The sequence below is a fragment of the Colobus angolensis genome, unplaced genomic scaffold (assembly GCF_000951035.1).
Source record: "Colobus angolensis palliatus isolate OR3802 unplaced genomic scaffold, Cang.pa_1.0 Scaffold108, whole genome shotgun sequence".
Classification (NCBI taxonomy): domain Eukaryota; kingdom Metazoa; phylum Chordata; class Mammalia; order Primates; family Cercopithecidae; genus Colobus; species Colobus angolensis.
In genome coordinates, this window is record NW_012111808.1 from 4,145,905 (window position 1) to 4,173,509 (window position 27,605).

General features: G+C 34.9%; 1 protein-coding gene across 2 annotated transcripts in view; it reads left to right on the plus strand.

Annotated features, from left to right (window-relative positions):
• Nucleotides 1-27,605, plus strand: part of WDR7 (WD repeat domain 7) — a 382,832-nt gene that overhangs the window by 139,192 nt on the left and 216,035 nt on the right. For both annotated transcript variants that reach the window (XM_011949222.1, XM_011949231.1), the window contains one exon: nucleotides 26,668-26,781. In XM_011949222.1, coding sequence (XP_011804612.1) covers nucleotides 26,668-26,781 — 114 coding nt within the window. The remainder of the gene's footprint in view (nucleotides 1-26,667; nucleotides 26,782-27,605) is intronic.

A 27,605-nucleotide genomic window follows, 5' to 3' on the forward strand; every position in this document is an offset into this window, starting at 1 on the left:
GTTGTAGTTGGTGGCAAGGCCCCTAGGAGGCATAGCTGACGTTTTTAGAGGTGTTCGCTTACCATCTGCTTTAAGAAGTTGTACGTACTTAAGTCTATGAAGACTGCTTTATAAAACAAAACAGTCATTCAGCCTGTGACACATTCATTTAAAAAAATGGTGTTCAAATGTGAATGCCTGATATACCTTTAGCTGAGATTCTGGCCTTTGCTATAATAAATGACCTAATATTAGTTTCTGTGAAGAGTACAATATTGATTTGTGCCATTATTCTCTTGCTGATTTGCTGAAGAACAAAAATTTATAATGCTAATGGAAATAAAGTACTTTACAAAACACTGCACATGAATACCGGAACATGTCTTTGTAATAGAACAAGTGTCTCATAAGCTTTTAAATATAAATTTTCTTCATTCTAGTACATGTTATTCCAGTACAGATACTCAGAGTCCTGTCCAACTTGTTTTTATAGAGCAAAAAGCTGAGTTGATAATCTTGTGATGTTTTACCACTTAGACATTGAATATGCATATAGAAATCCGATTTTGATTGGATTGTGAGGCATTTATAATTTTGTACCCTGTTTCTGATTCTCTTATCTCTTTATGTTGATTGGATGGTATGTGTATTTGCATTGTTTTCTTATTTTAGGTTGGCCTTGTGATCTGCATATGATGGAATAGATCTTACAGATTGGAAGGAAAACAGTCATTTAAAGTCATTGCAAGAAAATTATATTAACCTATTTTACCTGTAATATTTTTGTTATAATAGCTAAGATAGATTTTGTTCTAGTATTGTTTATAAATTCTCAGATTAAAATGATCAAATAATACCTAAATATTTTATTTAATCCATTCTTTCTCTTCCTGCTTTTTTTGGGGGGGAAGTATGGTAGTTTATATTTTATTTTTCCTTAGTAATATTGTCCTAATGATTTATTACATCTGCTGTTTTTATTAACCAGATTTTGATACAAATATGTATTTTAAATGTTTTAATATTTATAAATGGTTTCATTGTGCATGACATTTGCGGACTTGGTTAATATTTTAGCACCTCTAGTACACAAACATAAAGAAAAAAATTTTTTTTATTTGTTTGAGCACCTGAATTGACCTCAGCAAGATTGAGATTGATCTGGTTTCTTTCAGCCTGTTAAATGCCAACCCAGTCATCTGTAACAGTACTTAGTGTTTTTGTAATTTTTCTGTACATATTTTCTGTATTTGTTCTGTAAAACTTACCTGTCACTTGAAAATATTTTCCTTGATTTAGAGATGAATATAACCACAACCACTTATTTTATTGCTTGTTTTAAAAAATTGTTTCGACAGTCAATGTCAGTGCTCTAATCACAGGAGGTTTTGAAAAGAGTTTACATAAGAGTCTACATTTTACTAGGAAAAGATAATGAAACTTACATTTGAAATATGGTCTTGGAATAAAGAACATCCAGCTTTAGGGAATGGAAATGGAAAAAGAGGTGGATGATTCTTAATACATGAGTATTCCTGCTGATTTAAAACATAATTAAATTACATCCTTCTAATAATTAAACATTTTCAGATAAGTTCTGGCATATCTTATAGATACAAAGATGTAAATTAATTTAGTTTTTATATACCTTTGTATCTTGGATATGAAGTGGAGAAGGCTTTTTCTTTACCCTCTTCTAGCAGGTGGCTACTGTGTCTTAGGTTCTATTTTGATTTTTATCTGTTTTTTTTCCTTAAGCAAGGATCTGTCTTCAAAGCAAATAAATATCCGTCAGATGAACTAAACTAGAAATGAATCTCTGAATTTTGAGTGATGGTTGGAAGATTGGGCCTTTTCAATCTTGATCTAAAGAGCCATAGTGCTTTTTATAAAATGTTTACTTAGGGTTTAAAGTAACCGCATAATCTCAGATGTCACCTATTTTAAAGGTGTGATCAGGATTCTGAGACCATCCCAAGCTTTTCCCATTTAGAAGTGCATGCATTCTTGGGGCCAGAAACCTTTCCTACTCTGTTTTGTCACTACCCATTCTTGTGACAAAGGGACTCTAGCATGATGGTTCTCAAAAGGAAAGTGGAGGCAGGAGGGATGAGTTTCAAAAGACGATTCTTGCCAGCCTTGTCTCCTCAACCAAGAATCTGTATTTTTTTGTTTCATAGTTTCCAAATTCGATGACAATAATCAGGGAGAAAAATGTAATTTTTTTTTTTCCCTAAGGGGTTTTCTTTTATTTTCCTTTCTTTCAAGATAGGACCTCGCTCTGTCATGAAGGCTGGAGTACAGTGGCACGATCACGGCTCATTGCAGCTTCAACGTCCTGCGTTCAAGCAATCTTCCTGGCTCAGCCTCCCATGTAGCTGGGACCAGAGGTGCACGCCACCATGCCTGGCTAATTTTAAAATTTTTCTTTTGTACAGAAGGGGTCTTCCTATGTTGCCCAAGCTGGTCTCCAACTTCTGGGATCAAGTGATCCTCCCTCCTTGACCTTTCAAAGTGCTGGATTACAGACATGAGCCTCTGTGCCTGACCAAAGATTTTTCTAATGATATATAAGTGATCATTTACTGAACCAGGTTATTGGTTGGGAATTCAGTGGAAAGAGGAGTATCTCCTCTTCACCATGTGTTAGCTGTAACACCAGAGAGATCACATAGCTTCTGCACTAATCTTAACTACAACATAGTTTCTTCTTGTGTAAAAGGAGGGGAGTGAATAAATCCATGTTTTTCTAACATTATAGGTAGTAAACTTACACATGAAATCTTAACCAGAGTTCCAATACATAAAACAGATAAAAAGTATTTCTTCAGGCTTTTAAATCTTTGGGTTTTTTTTTTTTTTTTTTGAGACAGAGTCTCGCTCTGTCACCCAGGCTGACCCTCATGCTATTCTTTTGTCTTCTGGGGTTCTATCTAGCACAATTGAAAACTGCTTAATTATCTGCTCCCTAAAAGCCTTCTTGCTTTAACAAATTATTTTCTTTAACACACACACACACGTATGTGCACACATACCTTCACTATGATACAGGGTAGAATTAGTAAAGAGTTAATACAATCTTTCCCTTATATATAGGGCAATTACTAAAATTGGTTGTCATGCGGGACAACTTTTATTTCTCTGTAACTCCTTTGGTTCTATATGGCAACTTGGGAAATATATTCTTGCTACTTCTCCAGAAAATGACTGTGTTCTTTGTAGAGCTTCATCATAATAGGTTGCACTGAGCACAGTATACTGACAGAGTGCCAGCTCAGTATGTGCATTCAATTCAGTATGTGACTGAAATAGTTGTCTCCTGGAAGCACAGAAACCATTTTGAATGTGCTACGTTAATGTTTGATAAATACTTCAGTCTACCATCATACCACCCTGAGTGCGCCCGATCTTATCTGATGTATACTTCATTATTCTGAATTAAAATGTGATTACCTATCAGACATGGATTGGCCAGCTATCTGGTTTTAGAACTTATTTGTTCTTGTATAACTGTCATTGTATAATATGAGTGTAGATTCATATATATTCAGTCATCTTTTAATAGCCATGCTGCACTTGACAGACCTCTATAATAATCTCTTGCCTCTTCAACTTAATGAATTGCCTGTCATTGGATGAAGTTAAATCTGTTAATTTGGTTTCTTTTCTTTTCAAGGCATAGTAAGCACACTAAAGCTTCTGTGACATGTTCTATGTAGAATCAGTAAATCAATTTCTAGAAAACACACTAGCTGAGTTTTGATTTTCTTTCACACTAAATATTTAAAAGTATGTGCAAGAGATTTTGTTTCAGATTAAATTTTTGGTTGAGGAATTCTTACATAATTAATTCTGCACATACTTGCTTTCTCTTTTTATCATTGGCTAAACATGCCCCGTAGCCCTGTGGTATGCATAAGGTGATCATGGTAAACAACAGAAACATTTATTCTTGAAGTTTATCATTCAAACACATGAGTAGGACAATAGAGACATATTCCTCTTGTATTTTTGGCCAGAACACATTTAAATGCTTCTTTAGAAAGCAGGCTTACATCTTTCTATTAATTATGTGTCAAACAGCCTTAGTAGTGATGGGTAGAAGGGTAGGCATTTGAGGAGAAAACACATCAAATAGGGACCATTTCAGAGAAATTGTATTAACCTTTACTACTAATCAGTAAATCTTTTTTTGCTTATTTCTCTTAGCGTTGCTGCATAGAGATATTAGGATGATTTGTTAAATGATCTGTTTGCCAAAGTACAATTTTAGAGACAGGTTTTGGATAAAAACTATGTGTTTTCTATTCCATTTTAAAAACATTTGTATCTTGTAATATACTAAACGGAGAGAAAAGTGGAGAGTAATGTAATGAACTTCCATATACCTGTTGCCTAGTTTCAACAGTTACTGACTCCTGGGTAATCTTATTTTATTGATATCTCTTCATCTTTTGCCCTGCATTATTCCAAAGCAGTTCTCAAACACAATATTGCCTTATCTGTAAATATTAGTTTGTGTCTTAAAATATAAAGTCTGTTTTTTTTTTTTGAGACGGAGTCTCAGTCTGTCACCCAGGCTGGAGTGCAGTGGCGCGATCTCGGCTCACTGCAAGCTCTGCCTCCCAGGTTCATACCATTCTCCTGCCTCAGCCTCTTGAGCAGCTGGGACTACAGGTGCCCGCCACCACGCCTGGCTAATTTTTTGTATTTTTAGTAGAGACGGGGTTTCACTGTGCTATCCAGGATGGTCTCGGTCTCCTGACCTTGTGATCCGCCTGCCTCGGCCTCCCGAAGTGCTGGGATTACAGGCATGAGCCACCATGGCCGGCGAGATAAAGTCTCTTTTTTTTAAAAAACCAAAGCCTACACTACCATTTGAATGCCAAAAAATTAAAACTAATTTGTTAACATTATTCAATAAATAACTCAGTGTTTCTATTTTGCCAGTAAGTTTCATAATTGTTTTAAAGTTTGTTTATTCAATTTAGGATTCAAATAAAAATCTGTATATAACAGTTGGTTAACATATTTCATATTTCTTTTAATCTATAGAGTTCCTATCAGTCAATCATCTACTTGTCTTTGGCTCTTTCTCCTCCCGTTCTTTATATGTTTGTAGAATAAATTAGGAAGTTTGTACTGTGATGAGTTTTGCCTTTCTTTTCATTAGAGTAGCAGATCCCAGTATTATAAATTCTAACATTCCTTCCTCATTGGTTAGCTAGAATACTTCTCTAAGGAGAATCTTATCCTCATCAACTGTTCTGTACCCTGGCTACACTTCAAAAATGACAGAACAAAGACTTGAAGTGATTTTTTTTTTTTTTTTTGAGACAGAGTCTCTCTCTGTCGCCCAGGCTGGAGTACAGTGGCGCGATCTCGGCTCACTGCAAGCTCCGCCTCCCGGGTTTAGGCCATTCTCCTGCCTCAGCCTCCCGAGTAGCTGGGACTACAGTTGCCCGCCACCTCGCCTGGCTAGTTTTTTGTATTTTTTTTAGTAGAGACGGGGTTTCACCGTGTTAGCCAGGATGGTCTCGATCTCCTGACCTCGTGATCCACCTGTCTCGGCCTCCCAGAGTGCTGGGATTACAGGCGTGAGCCGCCGCGCCGGGCCACTCAAAGTGATTTTTAAAATATTTAAATATTAATATGAATTCATGGATTGACACATATTTAGGTTTTGGTCCATTATAATAATTCATATCATTGCACAAATTGTCCTATCTTTGATCAGTGGAAGCCTCTTTAGTTGACTCCTGAATCCTTTTGATAAGACCCTGGTAGTCTTTGATAGCCTAATTACTGACATTCAGTGCCCACCTTGTGCATTTCCTGACAGCCTGAGTCAACTCATGTAAGAATCTTGGTCCTTTTAGTGGGAAATTGTATTTTAAGATCACAAAAAGTGCTGGATATGCTTCTTGCTGTTTGTTCACTGTTGCTCGCCTTTTTTGGTCGATACATGCATGCACACTTTCATTTGAATCTTAGAGTATATAAAATACTTTGAGTTTATACTGATATCCCCCAATAAATTTGGTACTACAGAAGTTTTACTTAATTGGATTAAGGTAACATCTGTATTTACTTTCTCTCACGACATCCATGTAATGACTCATCTGCTTTCCCCCACAATATACACACAATGGTTCAGAATACTGTCAGCACTGCCATACATGATATGATTACCAAAAATACTGTGTGGGTGTTCTTGTTTGTTTGTATTCACTATGTTACCCTGACTGGTCTCAGATTCAGATGTGCACCCCAATGCCTAGCTTTGTTTGTATTTGTTTGATTTTATTTGTTTGCTTATAATTATTTTTTCTTCTTAGGGTATAAACCACTGAAGATGAACAGTTAAATTCTTGTGCTTGAAGGTCACTGGAAATAGTTTCTTTCTGTGTGATTATACCACTAAGTTGATGACACAGTTACATTCGTTTCATTTTACTTGCACAATTGTATTAGCTAATATCTCCAACATAATGTTAAATAGGAAATGTGAATATAACGAAGATTTTATTATGTAACACTGATGACATTATAATGAGTTTCTGTACTTCAAAGGTTAAATTTTTTAGCCTGAAATCACAAGGGTACCATTTAGCTAACTCCTTAAACATATTTATAACCAGAATCATAGATTATTGGATGTATACCAATGCAATTTCTATAGAGATATAATCTTAACACCCATAGTTCTCCCAGCTGGTGGAATTTGTTGGATAGCTATGCACATAGTGCCACTGTAAGTGATGCCTCATCTTCAGGCAGCTAAGAGATTTCACTGTGAGGATATCTTCCTTCTTCACCTCCATTTGAAGATTTCTTTAGTATCCTACTGGCTCACTCCCTCTCCCCACTACCCCACTCAAGTGATCTCATGACTTTGGGGAAGTTAATCTAGTTAATTTTCATTTGAAAATGAAGAACTTAGACCCAGAGATGTATATCTATGATTGTGTATGTTTCTTTAAGACTACTGATTTCAAACTCGTCATTTTTAGAAAACTCTACAAAGACTCAGCTGGTATACAAAGATTTCTGCATTGATAACTAGGGTGAGATTTTACTTGAAATATGCTAATGTTTCTAAAAGTTAAATTTCCACAAAAAAAACTTAATAGCATTTTGTTGCTAAAAATGAGGTGTCCCTATCAAATTGCCCTCTGTTACCAAGTTTGCAGTTGCTTGGTAATTATGTAATAATACAAAAGAAGAAAAAGATTTAATACCTACTAAATCCGTGAACTATGGTCAGTTCTTTTACATTTTTCTTTAATTTTATTAGATTAAAATGTGCTAGTGTGATGTAGAAGAAAATTCATGGCATGGAAGAAAAAAGGAAAAGTCACCTTAAATTAAAATCACCTCCAAATTTTCTAGCATAGTTCTTTAAGCAATTTGAGGTGAGTTTGTTTGATTTTGCTCTATTTTGCTTTTTAATTAGAGGAAAAAGAAATCCAGCTGCAAGCCTAGGACCGAAGAGTGTCTTTCCTTTGCTAGGACCTTCATAGTGGTCCAGCAGGTACTGCTCATAATCATCATGCCTGTCTTTCCCTCCCTGAGGCGCCATGGCAGAATAATGTCACCCTGTGAGCCAGGTGCCTCAGCTCTGCTTCAGATCACAGAGATTAGACAGACTTGTGAGCGGCTGCAACTCTTTGGTATTACGTGTTTGAATCCATGATGGGCCTTTTGCAAGTAGCGTTAGCTCTTTTTAAATGAAGTTGAGGCCGGGCGCAGTGGCTCAAGCCTGTAATCCCAGCACTTTGGGAGGCCGAGACGGGCGGATCACGAGGTCAGGAGATCGAGACCATCCTGGCTAACATGGTGAAACCCCGTCTCTACTAAAAAATACAAAAAACTAGCCGGGCGAGGTGGCGGGCGCCTGTAGTCCCAGCCACTCAGGAGGCTGAGGCAGGAGAATGGCGTAAACCCGGGAGGCGGAGCTTGCAGTGAGCTGAGATCCGGCCACTGCACTCCAGCCTGGGCGACAGAGCGAGACTCCATCTCAAAAAAAAAAAAAAAAAAAAAAATGAAGTTGAACTCAGCTAAGGATGCACTTTCTTCTAATCTTGTGGACATAGAAGGGGCCCATGTGAGGCCCTCAGTAGACTCCCTAGTTGCTGCTTTACCTGATGGGGCCCAAAGAGATTAACTTTGGATCTGTAAAAAGAACAACAACAACAACAAACCCACCTTCTAATAGTTTACTAGAGATAAATGGAAAATTTAGGGATTCATTCTCGAATTGATTGAATGGTGATTAGTTAGTTCCATGTAGGTTTTTAAATATCAATGTCATAAAACAGATATAAATAGGATATGTAGGAAAAGGGGAAGAAGCAGTTAATTCTGATTGAACACAAAGTTCATTAAGATATTCTGATTTCAATTCTTTGTGGGGTTGATGATATTCTCAGAGTACTGGATCCCTTCATTAGAATGATAGATTTCCCCATTCCCAAAGAAACAACCCCATCTTGTGGATTTATCAGAATACACTTTTATCTATCTATCTAAAAAATCAGTCAGCTAAAACTTAAAAGTAATATTAAGTCAGTTAAACACATTGTATTGTGCACATACATGGAGCACAGCATTGTTCTGGATGCTGGATATGAAAAGAAATGAGATTCCATTTCATTAGGTCATCTTCATCTTCACTGGGGCGTTTATAGGCACTTCAAACCTATCATCTTTCCCTGTAAATGTTCTTTTCTAGTTTTCCACTTTCCGTCACTACCATCATTTTTATTATACAGGGAAATATACACTAATTTTGGAAATGTTTCTGTAATCTGTTACTTGATGGTTGGTGCTGTATTCATGGACCAAAGATGATAATATTTCCTTGGTTAAAAGCATTTTATTTTCAAAGGATGGAATGATTTTACTTGAGTTTTGTAATAGAAAATGTAATTATAGTGACTAGATAATAATCACTATAGAAAGCACATCAATCTGCTTTGGTAGGACAGCACATTTCTATCAATAGTAGTGCTTATGGGGTAGGGGCAGAGGGAGTTGACTTTGATGTGATTCTTCTGGATATAACATAACTCACTTCACTTGACTTGATAAGTTTACTTGTAGCTTTGAGACTCATTTGACTGGGGCAGTGATTCTTAACCTGGAGCAATTTTGCATACCCTCCCACCCCAACATTTGGTGAGATCTGGAGACATTTTGGTTGTCACCACTAGGGCAGAGGCCAAGGATGCTACCAAACAGGACAGCCCTTGCCACTGCCAACAAAGAATTTTCCAACCCAGAATGTTAGTAATGAGTTAAGATATCCTGGGCTAGAATAATTAAGCATGTGAAATTTGTTACCTTTTCTCCAATTACATTTCTAAGGAATAGTCTGTTTATGCTTATGTTATTGAGGGTGATACTGCAGTTAAGTAGGTAGTATTTTTCTATGTTATTTATGTAAAATTAAATTACCCAATTTTTCTTTTCTTTTCCATTTATTATTTGCTACTGCTTTATAAAACACTTTTCTTAATAAATGGATTATACAATTTGTGTTACATACTTTTTGATAGATACTAGGAATATATAAAATTGATCTTATACGTGGGACATTTGTCAAAATTTCATTTATAATCACTGCATATTTGCATATAGAATTGCTTCTGGTGAATAATAAAGGATTAAAACAATGTTAAGTAAATATCCTGATCAATGTATATATCACAGTTTGTTTTCGATCTTTCCTCCCTTTTTCTTTCCCTCCCTAATTCAATAGCTATTTATTAAGTGCCAAACTGCTATAGGCTGGGGAATATAATGATAAACAAAGTAGTCATGGTCCCTGTCTTCATGAAGCTTATAGTGTATTAGGAAAGCAGGTAATCAAATGAACCAATGAAACAGTGCAGTAAGAACTATTACAGAGATGGTGAAGGACTCAGAGTGCCCAGCGTAGCCAGTCACTTAAACAGCTGGAAAATAAATAGAGTATTTGGAAGTGCCAGGGAATTCATTTAAAAGAGACATTTTCAGAGCGAAATATTAAAACTGTTTTTGAGGGTGTAGTACTCCTGTACTGTATAAAGCTATTTTAATTTTTATATAAATGTAGAATCTGTGAAATATATGTAAATAAAAAGGATGAATGGAACAGGATGACAATATCTTAAGTATTACTTGAGGTCACCTATTTGTGGCTTTCATGTCATATATTTCGGTTTTACTTTTTTATTTATCAGAACTATGACATTTTAATACTTGTTACTGATGCTCAAATATATTACAGTGTTGCTGATAATATTTATGTGCTGTGGGGGTCGTAAAAGAGCTGACAACACTAAGATATTTACATTACAGTTGTACTGTTTGTAAATGTATAGAAATATATACGACTTGGTATGTACCAAGCACGGTTTCAAGAAGTATTTTACATATTATTAATGCCTCATTAAATGTTATGTGAAGCATTGTATGTATGCTATAGTCTGATAATATGTCGAGGTGTATCTACTTATGCTGACAGAGTTAAACACATTTTTTAAATGTGCTGGGAAACACTCTAACTGAAATCCATGGTTGCAAAATCAAATATGATTCTCATACACCAAGTGGATAGGGATTATTCATTTAACTTCTTTAAAGCATAATTCTTTATTGCAGGCGTTCTCTGTAAGAGTAGTTGATCTACTTTTATTAATCTTTTCAAGTTTTCTTTAATGATAGTTCATTTGTAGCGACTCAAGTTCCTTTCCTGGTTTCCCCTGCTCACTGCCAGAGTAAGGAAGAAATTAGAGTTGTAGTCTAAGAGTAGACCGCCTTATTTAAAAATAGACTTTGCTATGTTTTTGTTTGTGGCACGGGGTTAAAAATGGAAGTTTATATTCTCTTCATACACTGTCATATCTCTGTGGTCTTATTACTTGTCTGGCTCATTTTTCATTCTTTTTATAACTTTGTTTGCAAGTTAATTCCTTAAAAGCTCTGCCAGAGGCAATGATTGGTGCTCCCTTACTTAATTCAACTTTTCATTCTCTAAATCATTGGTTAGATATGAATAGTCTTTAAAATGAATTGTGAGGTTTAATCACTGTAATGTAGTGGAATCATGATGTGCTTCTATAGATGCATTATGCTCATTACAGTGTATGTGTGTTTAAATCTTCAGCAGTTTGATGCCACTTTGTCATGTTTTCAGGCTGAAGTCAATATATTTGATGTATTTGCTTACTTAGTTTTCTCTCAGGCTTGTCATTTTACTTCTTTCTTTATATCTTATATATAAATACATATCTACATTTTGAGACATAATTTGTGTTCCATTGTGATATTGAAGCCATACAGTCTTCATAAAAATAAATACATATAGAAAGTACTCCACTGAGATCTCCTTGGGGCCAAGATCCAGGACCTTATATTTTGTCCCCAAAGACCCAGCGCCAGGCCCTCAGCAGGCTCCTAATGACTGTCTGAGGAATAGAACTTTTATAATGCCAGTTCATTGCTCAGATTATCCTGGCATTGGCCATAGGGAGCTCTTTTAAGTTGGCTTCAGTGTCATTTTGATATGGCCTCATCTTTTTTTCTTAAAGTACTTTCTTATTTTCTGGCACAGGCTCCCTGCTCATCTGTATTTTCCCTGCCTTGCTTAGAATCAGCCATTTCTCTAAGGAACCCTGGTTCTTTTTAATGGAGGTATTAGACACTAAGATCTGAGTGCTAGGTGTTCTTGTTACTACAGGGATTTCACTGCTTCTGGGTCCTGTGAGTGGACAGAACTGGGAAACATATGTATACACGCTAGCCCATGTATACCCCACACATCTAGAATTATTTCTATATTAGTGTGTGTCTGTATGTTAAAGTGGATATGAGTTCATGCTGATATTTCTCATTTGCAGCCACTACCAAAAGATTTAATCTTTCTCCTTTGCTTGTTTTTAATTTCTTTCTTTGAATTTGAGAAACCTGACTCTCATTATCTACAATATTTACTTGTTTTTTCAACCCTAGTAGACATTAAAAGTAATTCAGAATTGCTAATTCATACCATGTGAAAAACCAGTTTACCGACTATAGTGTAGTATTGTGTATAGTTATTTTTGTCTTTAGCTTTACATTAACCAGTTTTTTGGCCTGTTTTCCAAAGTTACTAAGGTCAGCTGTTTTTCTTTACACCTTCAGTGAGGTTATGTCCTACATTTGTAATTTACATAGACTCATTTGTCAGAATCTACAGTTCATCCTGGGTTCCCTTGGCATTTTGGTTAATTCATTATTTTTAAAAATGTGTGTACAATAAAGTTTATTCTTTGTAGCAGATAGATCTTTAGGTTTTGATAAACGGTCACGTATCCATCACCACAGTACCATACAGAAGGTTTATAGCACTTTAATAATTTCCTTATATAGCCTCTTTGTAATCAACCCGTCTCTTTCCAGTCCCTGACAATCACTGATCTGTTTTCTGTCCTTACAGATTTTCCTTTTCGAAAATTCCGTATGAATGGAATCTAACCTGTAGTCTTTTGGGTTTGGCTTCTTTCACGTAGCAAAATACATTTGAGATTAATTCCTGTTATTGCATGAATCAATAGTTCATTCCTTTTTATTGCTAAATAGTGTTTTATTATGTGGCTGTACCAAAGTATATTTATCCATTCACCTGTTTAGGGACATCTGGGTTGTTTCCAGATTTTGATGATCATGAATGAAGCTCCAGTAGCTATTCATGTACAGGGTATTATGTCAATGTAAGTTTCCAGGTTTCACAAATTTCATGTTTTTTCACGTGAGCAACTACCTTGGAATGGAATTGCTTGGTTGTACAAGTGTAAGTATGATTAAAAATTCACTGGAACTGTTTTCCAAAGCAGTTGTGCCTACCAAGAAGGAGTGAGCTTTCCTATTGCTCTGTATCTTTGTCAGCATCTGATATTGTTAGTGTTTTTTTAACTTTAGACATTTTAATAAGTATGTAGTTGTATCTTACCATGATTTTTGTTCATATTGCCTTATTGACTAATAATGTTGAACGTATTTTCATATGATTATTTGCTGTCCATATGTCCAATTTGGTGAAATACCTGTTTATATCTTTTGTCCAATTTTTCTTACCTTTGTAAGAAATTTTTTTTTTTTTTGGGTTGCCTAACAGTAAAATTTTGGTTTTGTTCTTGTTTTTGTTTTTGTTTTTTGAGGACGGAGTCTCGCCCTGTTGCCCAGGCTGGAGTGCAGTGGTGCGATCTTGACTCCCTGCAAGCTCTGCCTCTCAGGTTCATGCCATTCTCCTGCCTCAGCCTCCTGAGTAGCTGGGACTACAGGTGCCCGCCACCATGCCCGGCTAATTTTTTGTATCTTTCGTAGAGATGGGATTTCACCTTCTTAGCCAGGATGGTCTGGATCTCCTGACCTCGTGATCCACCCGTCTCGGCCTCCCAAAGTGCTGGGATTAACAGGCATGAGCCACCACACCCAGCCCAACAGTAAAGTTTTAAGGGTTCTTAGTATGTACTGGAAAGAAGCCCTTAAACGGATACATACTTTTCAAATATTTTCCCCCAGTCTGCGGGTTGTTTTTCATTCTCTTAACAACGTCCTTTGCAGAACAAAAGTTTTTAATTTTGATAAAGTCCAATTAGTTTTTCTTTTATGACTCATGCCTTTGGTGTTGTATCTTAAAAACTCATTGGCAAATACAAGGTCATGCAGATTTTCTCCTGTGTTGTTTTTTTTTTTTTTTTTTTGAGAGGTGTTACAGCTTTATCTTATGAGCTGTCTTTCCGTTCATTTCTCTCTATAAGTAACATTCTTGCTTGTTTCATGCTTTTTATCATGTATCTTCTAGGTCATTAACTCACTGTCTGTACTTAATATATCTTATTAGTTTTGCCTATATTCTTACATTCTTACATGGTACTCATTTATTTACTGTCTACATAACACTTCTTATGAGTTTCATCCATTTTATTCTTCTTCTTGTCTATAAAATAACTGAATATTCTCAAATAATAAAGTCAGAGCACATTACAATGTTTAATTTATTTTTGTGATAAGTTATTGGAATATCCGAAATACCTTATAGTGTGATCTCATAGCATATTGTTGCCAATTAAATATATCATCTGCTAGCACAATATTAAAACCAGATTCTTGCGTCTTTATTTTCAAACCATTTATTCACTTTGTGTGAAGAGATTAAGAATCAAAAGCTTTCCTACTGATGTGTCTGTGTCTGTGTGTGTGTGTTTAGATATTTGAAAATAACATTTTTTGGCAGTGAAAGAAAATAAGATACATTAGTTCTCTGAAATGTAAATATTCTGATTTTTTGCCATCAAGTGTCTTATTTACAAACATGTATCATAAGATGTCTGGAACTGTGGCTCTAAAAGGAGGGAAATAATACTAAAAGTTTTTTAAAAGGCATAAGTAAATGGGTTCATGAAATGGAGAAAAAAAGCTGAGTATTCAGTGTTTTCTGAATTTAGGGAAAAAAATAACAATAAGCAAAAATTGATAATAACAAAAGCAATGGTAATAACTTTAATGATACTATAATGCTACTTATTGAGCACTTACTACATCTCAGGCACTGTGCTAAACTCAACCCCTTGTATCCATCATTGAATTTATCTAATTGATTAATTAATTTATTTATTTTTTGAGACAGGGTCTTACTCTGTTGCCCAGCCTGAAGGGTAGCAGTGCCATCATGGCTCACTGCAGCCTGGACCTCCCGAGCTCAAGCAATATTCCCACCTCAACCTTCTCAGTAGCTGGAACTATAGGTGCGCACCACCATGCCCAGCTAATTTTTATGTTTTTTTGTAGAGATGAGGTTTTGCCATGTTGTTCAGGCAGGACTCGAACTCCTGACTCAAGCGATCTGCCACCTCAGCCTCCCAAAGTGCTGGGATTACAAGTGTGAGCCACCACACGTGGCCCATCATTGAACTTAATGTATGACATATCACTGTTTATTATCTTGTATTTATCAGGTTTTATACAGTGATACAAAGGCAGCCTGGCGGGTTGCCAGAAATTATTGCTTTTTATTTGTTACCTCTCTGGGATTGTCTACTAGTAGATTAAACTGGATTTGGGCCATAATCTTAAACACACAGTCTCAAACTCTGAAATTCCAAATATTGAAATCCCAAAAGATTAAAATCTTTGAAGTCTAAAACCCTGAGAATCATAATTCGAAAGATCAAAATCCTGAAAATATAATTCTGGAAAAAGTAATTTAAAATGTGGTTTCTACGTTTTTATAGAGAATTTATTTGAGAAACATAAAAAGCATGTCAAAACACTTCATAGTCCACTTCATACAATAAAGTAAGCAACAATAACATCTGTATTTTGTAAGCATAAAAACTCTGGTATACTAATGACAGTCATACGGATATAACAGTTATGAGTCGGTGAACCTATTCATAAAGAAGTAAGTCAAAAAGTGAAATGTACTAATGCATATCACCATGGTTGGTGATTGTGTGTACTTAGCTTTATAATAGTGGTCCGCTGAGATACTGTGATAGACAATCTAAGTCTTTTGATGAGAGTGATCAAAAACTGTGACGGGTCATCACATAAGCAGTATGAGTTTGAGAACTGAGAGTTTGAGACATTTTATTTTTCGCAAATGCAGATGTACAAAAGGAACATCTCTTCATTTATTGAGGAACTTTCAACATTTCTACGTACATACACAGTGCTTATACGCAAAGTCAGTGTTGTGATAATGCACTTTCATAGAGTCGAATTTCTGATGTTTAAGGCAGCAGAAGAGAAGTCTGTCCCAGCTCTCAGAGACCAATTTCCCTTCTGTATTTGTTCTCCCTGGACCCTGGGAGACCAGTTGGATGGTTTCTGCCAACCTGAGGGCAGATCTTTCCCACCTAGTCCACTCAGACTCTCACATTAATCACCTCTGGAAACACTCTCACAGACACACCCAAAGTAATGCTTTGGGTTGGGTTTCTAGATGTTCCTTAATCCAGTTAAATTGATACCAAAATTAAGTCCACAAGTCTACCCCTTGTCAGGCTGTTACCCATCCACTCCTCCTTAAACCCATTTAATTTCCAAGTGAAGACAATAAAAAGGTAATACTTCCTAATATGATGTAGCTAACATGATGTAACTATCCTGCATACAACCAAAAAGCGCACTGATCGATTCCCTAGAATCGGGCTTTCAGGATTTCAGGATTTGGGAGTTTACTCTTTTGGGATTATGATTTTGGGAACTTTAGACTCTAGAGATTTTCGTCATATGGAGTTTTAGATTGAAGAGATTTTGATCTTTAGGAATTTCCATCTTTCGAGATTTCAACATTCAGGATTATGGCGTTCGGGATTGTGTCTTTGGAGACTATGATTGATACCACATTAAACTCTCTGCCTTCATAATTGTCTTTAACAACTACTTCTGGCTCTACCCAAAACTGAATCCCTGAGCTATTCTGATGACCAGAAAGAGAAATCATAGGGTTTTTTTTGTTTTTTTTTGTTTTTTTTTTTTACTTATCCCCAAATCTCAGGTATTAAAGTTTTTATTTACTTTCATTGCATAGTCACCAGCCCCAGCAACCTTGTAATTATATTTACCAATGATTCTACTTCATTTTCCATATTGGAGCCAGGCATCTGTTTTAAAGAATGAAAATTTATTTCTTTCTTACTTCAAATTTTCTATTAGTACCCTGTTTCTCATTGCCTTTGGGGCTCTAGCCTCAAATGTTATATTAGCCTCATTGCCTACCTCTTCTCACACTTTTTATGCTTCTGCTACCCAGTTCTGTAGCTGTGCCAGGGACTTTTAGCGTACCCTTTCTTCCTGGAATTTTCTTCTCCTAGTGTCATTTCATTGTAAATTCTTACACATATTTCAAGACCTAACTCAAATATTTCCTTCTTGTGAAATTGTCTTTGACATGTATTTCTTCCTCTTCCCATCCTAAGAAGAGCTGATTTTTCTCCATATGTAAACTATTTTCACTTATTTATTGATAAATCTGTATTTTCAATATGGCTATTAGATTCTATAGTCTAAAGTCCTTGTGTTTCCCTACCTTCATTTTTATTTTCTTTGCCTAGTATAACTATCATTCAAAAAAAGTTAAATGAATAAATTTTTCCTCCTGCCTTCCCCATGCTCAGAAAACAGCCCTACCATTCTGTACATTTTATTTCTCCTCATTAAATACTGTCTTTAAAAATATATATAGATCAGTGATTTTCAGACTTTTTAAAAAGTGGTATCCTTTTTTCAAATGAAAACTTCTGTAAAACTTATGGGCATGTGTGCATGCATGCATACATACAACCACATGGAAAGAGGTAAGGATGGGGAGGGTGGGAGTCTCCCTTCTGGCACTTCTGAAGAACTACTAGGGCTCCCAGTAGCACGGTTTTAACATCACTGGCCTCATTGCTACCTTCATTCATCGAGTCCTTCCGAGCCATTCTTTACATTGCTACAGGAGAGCCCTTTCTAAACACAAATAAAATTAAGGTATTTTCCATGCTTAAATTTATTTAATGACTCCTTCGGTTTACATATAAGCTTTTTGGAAGCTAAGGGTATAACTTTTTACTTTTGTGTCTCTAGTCTCTGGTGGAGGGCTTGTTGCATAATAGCCTGGATGCTCCTTGAGTGTTTAATATAATGAGGGAACATTGCACTGTTACCTATACCATTGCACAGTTATCATACCTATTGCATGGTTAAGTTTACTATTTTAATGGCTTTGCTTTACTTACATTGGCAATGCCATCCTCTCTGTTACTCAGATCTATCCCATCCTTCAGGCCCAATACACATCTTAACATCCTTTTTTTTTTTTTTTTTAGCCGTCAACTTCAGCAGCCCTTATCAGTTTCCTTTTCTTTGATTTCCAAAGCAGCTTACTGTTATTATAAATAACAACAGGTGTAATGTACTGTATGTAGTGAGGGTACTGTTTTTGTTACCACTTGATGATGCAACCTCTGCCTAGGTGATCCTAGCCAAAACAAAAAAATTCGTGAAGGATTTCAAAGGTACCCTCTTATCTAAAAGAACATACTTTAGCACAGTTCTGAGATATGCAATTCTGTTTATAGTTTTGAGTTTCTAAATCAGCCAGAGGTTATAATCTTAAGCTTATGCTTTAGTACAGTTGTATATAAAAACAGTTTTTTCTTTGTTTCATAACAGTTGATAGGTTGAACAACATAATCTTTGGTTAATTTGTGACTTTTGAAACCAAAATTGATGTTGTCAGCTCATATCCTACAAATCTCACAGAAATTTTTGAAAAAGTACATGTGATAATTAGAAGCATCAGGCTTGATTTTTTAAATGATGGATCAATTTTAAGTTCTTTTTGGGAAAGAGAAATAATAAAGCTTTATGCTGTCATATTAATATTTCGTTGATATAGTACACTTCCTGTTTTCTGTTTTACTTACATATTTTTTTCAGCAAATGTTTCCCTTTTGTTGCTTTCAGAATTGCTAATAATTACATTTTATATGAGAGCAGTTTTCTAAAAAAAAAAAATACTAATTAGAAAAAAATGTATTTCATTTCTTCAGAAACAAAGATCAAAACTCATGTTACCAAGTAATTCTTATATTGTTATTTGAGCTTGAAGACATTCTGCTTATTTTAAATTATATTTTCATTTCTCTAATGACTTTGTGGCCTTTAATAAACTAACTTTATTGTTTTCGACAAATCAAAGTGATCTTTATTCAGAATAAGGGATAAGTACCCTCACTATTTCTTACAGGAAGGCTTTTCTACAAGACATCTATACTGTTAATTTCATATTTTTGATGTTACTGCAGAAGGAAAAGTGGATACTGTATCTTTAATGGAAAGCAAAAGGTTATCTTTCTATGGCCTTTGTGTGTATGTGCTGATGTGGATGTAGGCAGCCAGACAGGCAATGTGTGCAGAGAGACTAGGGAACCGGCTGTGGATCGATAGAAGTGGTGTGAAGTGAATTAATGTGAGGCAGGCTGTCTGTCTGTCATAAGGATTGTGGGGAATGTGGGGCAGTGTTGGTCAGTCACTGCAGAGATCTGCTTCCAATAAATTCAAGCCTTCTGCCTGAAAAGAAACTAGATACTCACATACTCCCGTATTGTTAAATTTTACTTCATTCACAGTAAATGTTCATATCAAATTATTGCCTCCAGTGTACTTTAATTGGACCACTGGAAAACCACACTTGTGAGGAACTGATGAAATAAAAATATCTGCTATTCTTTTGGATCTATTTTTCAATCTCAGTGGAAATCTGTATTACTGAGAATGAGAAATAGAATTTTTGTTAATATTTATAAATATCCTTCTTCATTCTTAGTCCTAACAGTGTTTATCACTACAATCTAATCTTCAATAAAAAAAAAGATAATGAACTGAAGTAGTATTATATTTCCATATTGGTTAAAGTGCTGGTTTTTACACGTTACTATATTAAAAATTAGTATTTTGTTCTTGTATTTCATGTTAGTCACATGACACTGTAGTCTTGTGTGTTCATATTATTTATTATTACTCAGATATTGTTAGCCAGTTGGAAAAAAATTCATACAGGTAATTTACAAACTTATGAAAGATAATTTTTGGAATACTATATCCAATTTTACTGGTGGAGCTAGTTGAGTGTCGTTTAATTCTATTGATTTTGAAGATCACATTTCCATATTTACATTTTTAAAAAACTTCTAAAGTGGTTTAAAAAATATTGCATAAAATTGGAAAGTTTTATGTATGTAGATTTTTCACAATGAAGAGTTATCTAAGAGTTTAGAAATCTAGATGGCATGAGGATCTCATAGTCTTTCTTGTCCTCTTAATTTTCACTTCTGCTACTTACTACAACCCTCTCACTTCCCTTTTACTGTTGTGTCCAAACTTACTCATACCAGCTTGCTGCCCCACTCCATTCCCCCTCTGCTCCCATTTTCCCCCTGATTCATGGTATAAAACTCGTTTATTGAGAACTGTTGTTTGTTATAATGTACATTGGTTTTTTATTTTGTGAAATCTGGATTTGGAGACTCACTGTTTTTTTATGTGCCTCATGTCTTTCTGTTAATTGTATTTCTTTTTTATTATATCTCTTTATGCTCTTTATATCTTTTTATATCTTTTATCATATCTCTTTCCCCGAAGTACCCTTACTGTTATTTTCTAGTATATTTAAATAACATAATTAGTGCCATGAGATAGAAAGTATTCAATTCTCTTCAAGTTGTATTTATTGAACCTTTATGAGATTTTCATCACTGTCAAATATGTTGGAAATACTCAGAAAGTAAGTAAACCTTAGCTTGTATGGTGTAATTTGACAAATAAGCTCACTTAGGTCAAGTACAAAAGAACATATCAGATATCACTATATAATTAGTTGACAATATTGATAATTTTGATATACAAAAAAACCCTGAAATTTCCATAAATATATTTTCCTAGTGGACTCTTATTTTTTTGCAAGGATATTTCGTTTTCTTTGATAGACAAAGGCTAAGCTTTTTGTAGGAGGAAGAACTAAAACCGTTTTTTCTATCTCTGTGTTTTGTTGAAAATAGCATTGTATTCTGGCATAATCTTCAATTCTCTTTGGTGACAGTGATGTAGTACCTTCTATTGTATCTTTTTTTAACAAGCTAAGTTTTTGAAAGTATATATATAGTAAAATGCACACTTTTAAAAATATTGTTCTATGAGTTTTAAACACATGTAAATAGTCATGGTATAGATTATTTTCACTATGCTAAAAATTTTGCTTTACCTCTTTACAGTCAATTCTTTTGTCACACTCCTAACCCCTGGCAACCACTGATTTGATTTTTATTTTGCCTTTTACAGAAAGTACTGTTATCTCGACCCATTAACATAAGGTCCTGATAGAACTAAATAAGGTAGAAAGTAGAAATAGCCAGGTTTATGGCTAGGAATTTTAAAAAATATTATTCCTTCTTTGCAGATAATGACTACCTTGCTTAGAAGTGTTAAATAATGGTTTTTAATAATCTTCTGCCATAACTATATGGCTGAAAACTTCAAAAGTTAAAAGCACCTATCAGATTTTCCTTCAAGCAAACGGTTAAAATTAGTTTTAAATGAGCTGTGCCATTTGGATTTGAGAGTTGAGTGTGGTAATTTGGGCTGTCCATTCTCAGTTTCTCCTACCCCTTTACTGTCTCCCAGAAAGGTTAGAAATCGTAAGTAGTGTGTTGCTATCACAGTGCCCTCTATTATGGGAGTTAAGGATATTTTGTTGATCTTTAAAAAATGAGATATATAGATAATTTTGAAGTAAACAAATCAGTCACTTTTTATTGATTGCAAACAAAATAATCCAGAAAATTTGACTGTGAGGATTAATATAGTTACAAATATGGTCAGCATAAAGAATATAGTTTAATTTTTAAAAAATTTAAGTAGAAAATTATGCCTTTCTGAAACAAAATATTCATGGTGAATTTTGCTTTCTTATTGTGTAAATGTTCTATGTGACTCTTTTCCTCCCTTTTTTCTTCAGCTATGTGGCAGAAAAAAGTATCAAGAGAGTACATTGAGGTAGCATGGATACCTTGGTTGATCTGGAATGTTAGAAAACCAAACTTCTGAAAAATCAGCTTTATTGGCATGTAATTCACTTAATATTAAATTCACCTTTAAAAGTGTACAATTCAGTGGTTTTTTAGCTGATTTAGAGTTGTACAAGCATCACCACAATCAGCTTCAGAACATTTTCAAACAACCCAAAGTGAAACCGCAGCCCCCATTAGCATTACTCCCTGTTTCCTCCACCCCCATGAGCCCTAGGCCAATCTACACATTTACTTTTTGTCTCCATAGATTTGCTGCTTCTAGACATTTCATGTAAATGCGATCATATGGCATGTAATGTTTTGCGGCTTCTTTTATTTAGTTAAAATTGTTAATATTTATTCATGCCATAGCATGTATTAGAACTTCATTTCTTTGTATTGCTGTATAATATTCTATTGTATGAATTTATCATTTATTCATCAGTTGATGAACATTTGGATACTTTCCACTTTTTGGCTTTTATGAATAATGCTGCTGTGAATGTTCGTGTAGATGCTTTTGTGGGGACATACGTTTTCATTCGCTGGTAGTAAAATTGCAGGGTCACATGGTAACTCTATGTTTAACCTTCTGAGGAAATGCCAGATTGGTTACTCTTGAGTTTTGAGAGTTCCTTAAACAGTCCGGGTACTACTTGCTTGTTGGACATGTGATTTGTGAACCTTTTTTCTCAGCTTGGAGATTGTCTTTTCATCTTCTTAATAGGGCCTTTGTAGAACAAAAGTCTAAAAATTTTAATGGAGCCCACTTTGCCAATTTTTTCTTTTATGGATTGTGCTTTTTTGGTGTCAACCAAAACTTAGATTTCAGAGCTTTTCTCCTGAGTTTTTTTTTTTTTTTTGAAAAATGTTATACTTTTATGTATTAGATTTCAGCCCATGATCCACTTTGAGTTACTATTTATATAAAGTATGAGCCTTAGGTCAAGGTTCATTTTTTTTGCTTATGGATGTTCAGTTGTTCTAGCCCTGTTTTGAAGAGATTATCCTTCCCCCACCTCTGTTTAAAATCATTTTGGCAGATTAGTGTGTGTCTGCTTCTTGGTTCTCTATTCTGTTACATTAACCTAATGTTTATTACTCTGCCAAAGTCACATGGTTTTAATAACTTTATATAAGTCTTAAAATTGGGTAAAATGACTTTTTTCTACTTTATTCATTTTCAGAATTGTTTTATTCTAATTCCTTTGTCTTTCATATGATTTTAGAATACTTTTGTTGATACCGACAAAAAGATCCTACTGGGATTTTGTTAGAAATTGCATTAAATCTGTGTATCAGTCAATTTGTGGGGAATTGGCATCTTTCCTATTTTGAATCTTCCAGTCCCATGAACACAGTGTATTTCTGTTTCATTTGTTTAGATCTCCTTTGATTTCTTTCATCAGTGTTTTGTAGTTGTCAGCATAGAAGACCTGTTTGTGATTTTTCAGATTTACATCTAAGTATTTTAGTTTTTATAATTACTGTTAATAGTATTCTGGCTTTAAAAAAAATTAGGTGTCCATTGTTCATTACTGACATATAGAAATAGAATCGATGTTTTCAATGTTTTTTTCTTATATTTTGCAGCCTTGCTGAACTCTCTTATTAGTTTTGATAATTCCTCTGTATTTCCCTGTAGACAATCATTTTATCTTTGAGTGGGGTGTATTAGTCAGAGTTCTCCAGAAAAACAGAACCAAAAGAATAGGTGGAGAGAGACAGAGAGAGAGAGAGAGAGAGAGAGAGAGAGAGAGAGAGAGAGGGAGAGAGAGAGAGAGAGAGACTGACTTATTAGGGGAATTGGCTCTTGCAATTGGCTCATGCAATTACAAAGACTGGAATGTCCCAGGATAGGCCATCTGTAAGTGGGAGACCCAGGGAAGTTGGTGGTGGGGCTCAGTTTAAGTCTAAAATCCTCAGAATCAGGGAAGCCAAGGGTGTAATTCTCAGTCCATGGCCAAAGCCCTGAGAACCCAGAGGGTTGCTGGGTGTAAGTCCTGGAGTCCAAAGCCTGGAGAACCTGGAGTTATGATGTCCAAGGGCAGAAGAAAAAGGATGTCCCAGCTCCAGGAGTGAGAATTTGCTTTTTCTCTGCTCTTTTGTTCAACCAGGGCCCCTGATAATTGAATGGTGTCTGCCCACATTGAGAGCTGATTTTTTCCCACTTAGTACACTGACTCGCACACCAGTCTCCTCAGGAAACACCCTCACACACCTCCCCATAGGTAATGCTTTACCAGCTCTCTAGGTATCCCTTAGATCCCAATCAAGTCGACACTTAAAATTAACCATCACACAGGGCAATTACATCATTCTTTCCAAACTGTGTGTATGTGTGTGTATTTTCTTGCTTTGTGGCATTGGGTAGAACTTCCAATGATATGTTAAGAGTGGTGAGTGTGACTTTCTTTGCCATATTCCTGGTCATAGGGCAAAAGCATTCAGACTTTCACCAGTAAGTATAATGTTAGTTGTAGACTTTTAGTAGATGCTCTTTATCAAGTTCCTTGGTATTCTTATTTTTCTTAGAGGTTTTACTGTTTTTACTCATGAATGGATGTTGAATTTTGTCAAATGATTGATATGATCAGGAATTCTTTTTTTCTTCTTTAGCCTGTCAATATTTTGGATTACATTGATCCATTTTGGCCAACTGAACTCCTTTCATGCTAAGAATAAACCCTATTTGGTCCTGGTATATAATTCTAAAGCAAATAAATATCCTATTTGCTTTTATTTTTGTTACAAATTCTTGAGACTATGAGAGATATTGGTCTGTATTTTTCTTTTCTTTGTATTTTCTTTTTTTCTGCCAGGGATTTTATAACCCTCACTAAGTTTTGGAAAGCATCTGTCAAAGAACCAGTTTTAGCACAACTCCCTGGTCTTTCAGCCTCAACTCCCTGGCCTTTCAGCCTCTGTTACTTTGAGATGTACATGTTTGTTCCTTAAGCTCTGTTCCAAAATACTGAATTCCTTTGGTTGAATAGTTAACTGGCACAGGACAGGAACTTTGTGGAATGCTTGGTAGTATTTATAATCAGTATTGTGTGATTCTGTGATTTCTCAAGGTTATTCTGTGATGTTCTGTGACACCTCCCACCCTGTCCCCAAGGAACTTAGTCCCTGGAAAGACTTGGTGGTAAATTGATATTGAAGTTTGAAATCGAAAGACCTACGTCTCAATTCTGGTTCTTGAATTTAGTAGCTGTATTATGTTGGGCAATTACTTAGGCTCTCTGATTAAATGAGATAAATGTAAATAGATCCATAAACTTGTTACTTACATAAATGCCAGCTTTATTTTCATTGATCCCTTAATTTTATAGGAAAGGAAAATACTAATGCTGATTGTTACTGTCCAAACTATTTCTTAATATTTTTTCAGTGTTTGATAATTTTAAAAATTATCAAGTTCTAAGCAAGAAATGAGACTGAGATATTTCAAAGATTTATATATTGATTTAATATGAAATAATGAGTTTTGGTTTTGTATTTGAGCAATATCTATTTAGGAATGTAATGTTTACCTTATCTCCTCTTTGTGATTTATTTTACTTATAGCTATCTTTAATAAAGCAATATTATTTTTCTAGTACATCCCCTCCTTTATGTTAAAATTGATTATATAAATCTAACAATAAAAATGCTTTTGTAAGTTCACCATTGAGTACATATGGACACAAAGAAGGGAACAGCAGACACCAGGGCATACTGGAGGGTGGTAGGATGGTAAGGATTGAAAAACTACCTCTTGGGTACTATGCTTGTTACCTGAGTAATGAAATAATTTGTACACTAAACCCCGTGACATGCAATTTACCTATATAGCAAACCTGCACACGTACCCCTGAACCTAAAATGAAAGTTAAAAAATTTTTTTGGAAAAAAAAATGCTTCTGCAAAGTGGTGGCTTTGTCATTTTTTTATTCATCAGGGATCATTATTTAGCATTATTATTATTTTTTAAAGCAACTCTGAATAAGTAGCCGTACTAAAATGGTGTGTTTAGTCCACAAGTTTAAATCCTTAGAGCTTGGAAGTGCCTACTGGTAGGTCCATTTCTGGATCTGTTATGGTGGTTTGTGGCTAATTTCTTCCTCTTTTGATGCCTTTGGTTAACCGGAGGTAGCAAGGCTAAATTTCACATAAATGTTTCAGTTAATACCCCTTGGAAGAGAAGAAGTTCTTAAACTAAATAAGTGTTTGATCTTTAAAATAGTTAAATGGATTCTATGTAGGTAGTTATTGATATCCTTTTAAGCTGATTTGGTTAGAAAGTTTAACTCCTAGAGTAGCTTCTAATGGGGAGATTTGTATATTATCATGATTGAGAAATACCTTTTGATAACCATGTGAAAAATGTCGATACACTCTACTATCTGTTGTGAAACTGAGAAATAATGTGACAGATGCAAGATGACAACAAATATGCATCATCAAAGATGATAGGTATGTAAGGAAAAGACATTTGTGTGAGCTGGCAAATTCTCAGGCGATTTACAGAATAGAAGCTTTTGGCCTCTGAACTTCTTTGCCTGTCTGCTTTCAGTTAGGTTCTTTCGTTGTGATAATTATATGGCCTATATCGAATTCCTTTGTAGAGGGAGATGTTATACTCTTTTTGGGCAGTGCGTTTCAGGTCCGTTGCTTAGCTCCAGGGCACAAATTATTCTCCGGTCCTCATCTTTCCTCCCAACTCCCAAGTTATAAACAAACTAACATTAAAAAGAAGTAAACTTTTAAAACAATCCACACTTTCCTCTTTGTTGAATAATTGTTAAAATCAGCCAAAGTAACTAGCAAAAACGTTGAAAGGAATCAAGTAAAAAATGTAATACTTCAGCATCCTGTTTCTGTTTTTCTCAGATCTTGGTTAAAAGTAAATATAGTACATACCTATGTACATATATACATACAAATAAATAGAGCACATGTGAATGTTTTAGTCATTGATTTGTGTCTCTAATTTTGGTGAATATATATTTTTTAATGTATTGTGTTTATATCCATTAAATAAATTAAAAATCTTCAAAATTTCTGTTTGTCTTACTTTTCGTTTTTTAAAATGAAGCCTTGTGATTCACATTTGTTTTAGCTGGAGTCACGTCAGAAGCCATGCAGACTATCACCACGGCTCCTGATGCCTCTGGGCCTGAAGCCAAAGTCCAGGAGGAAGAACATGACCTTGTTGATGATGACATCACCACTGGTAAGCACAGACATCTTTAACATGTGATTGGAACTTTGTTTGATATTGCAAAATGTTTTCTAGGTTATTTGGGGTGGGATTAAGTATTTCAATGGAAAGGATGGAGACTTGTACTAATAGTGTATTTAGTTTTATGAAACTGTTTAGTGCCCTCTTTGATCTTGAGGTGAAAAGAAGTGAAACTGTTTATTTGGTCCAGGTTTGCTGATTGTAACTCTAACAATAAATCTGCTAGCTGTGCACTTGTTTTCTGGAGACCTTTTAATTCAGAGGCTAAGATCATTGCTAAAGCCTTGGAATGTGTAAAGGAATATACTCATTAAGTTTTGAAAGATTTTGCAACTATCAGGTAAACTAAAGAATACTCAAATTTAATCACAATATATACAATATAAGCTGTATAGGAAGACTTACTCTTTATACCTATACTGTAGAAGTGAATGCTGCCTTTTAATTGTTTGGCCACTGAACATTCTTATCTGTATTACCTTTCACATTAAGTGAAATTTAGGCGAAAAACATAAAGCAAATTTTAGGTAACTCACACACTATAAATGTTTAGCCTTTTTATACTCTTAAATCAGTTTCAATTACTGGATCTCCAAATACATTCAGCTCAATTTCTTTGAATGCACAGAGGAGAAAAATAACCTAGTGTAAATACTTTTATTGGTATTAAGAATGGTAAGCTTTTGTTTTGGGTGTGGATGGTTAAAATTTAAAATTTGATCATGAAATGTATGATTGTTATGAAGCAACAAATATAATAGTAATCAATAATTTATTTTATTTTATTTTATTTTATTTTTATTTTTTTTTGAGAC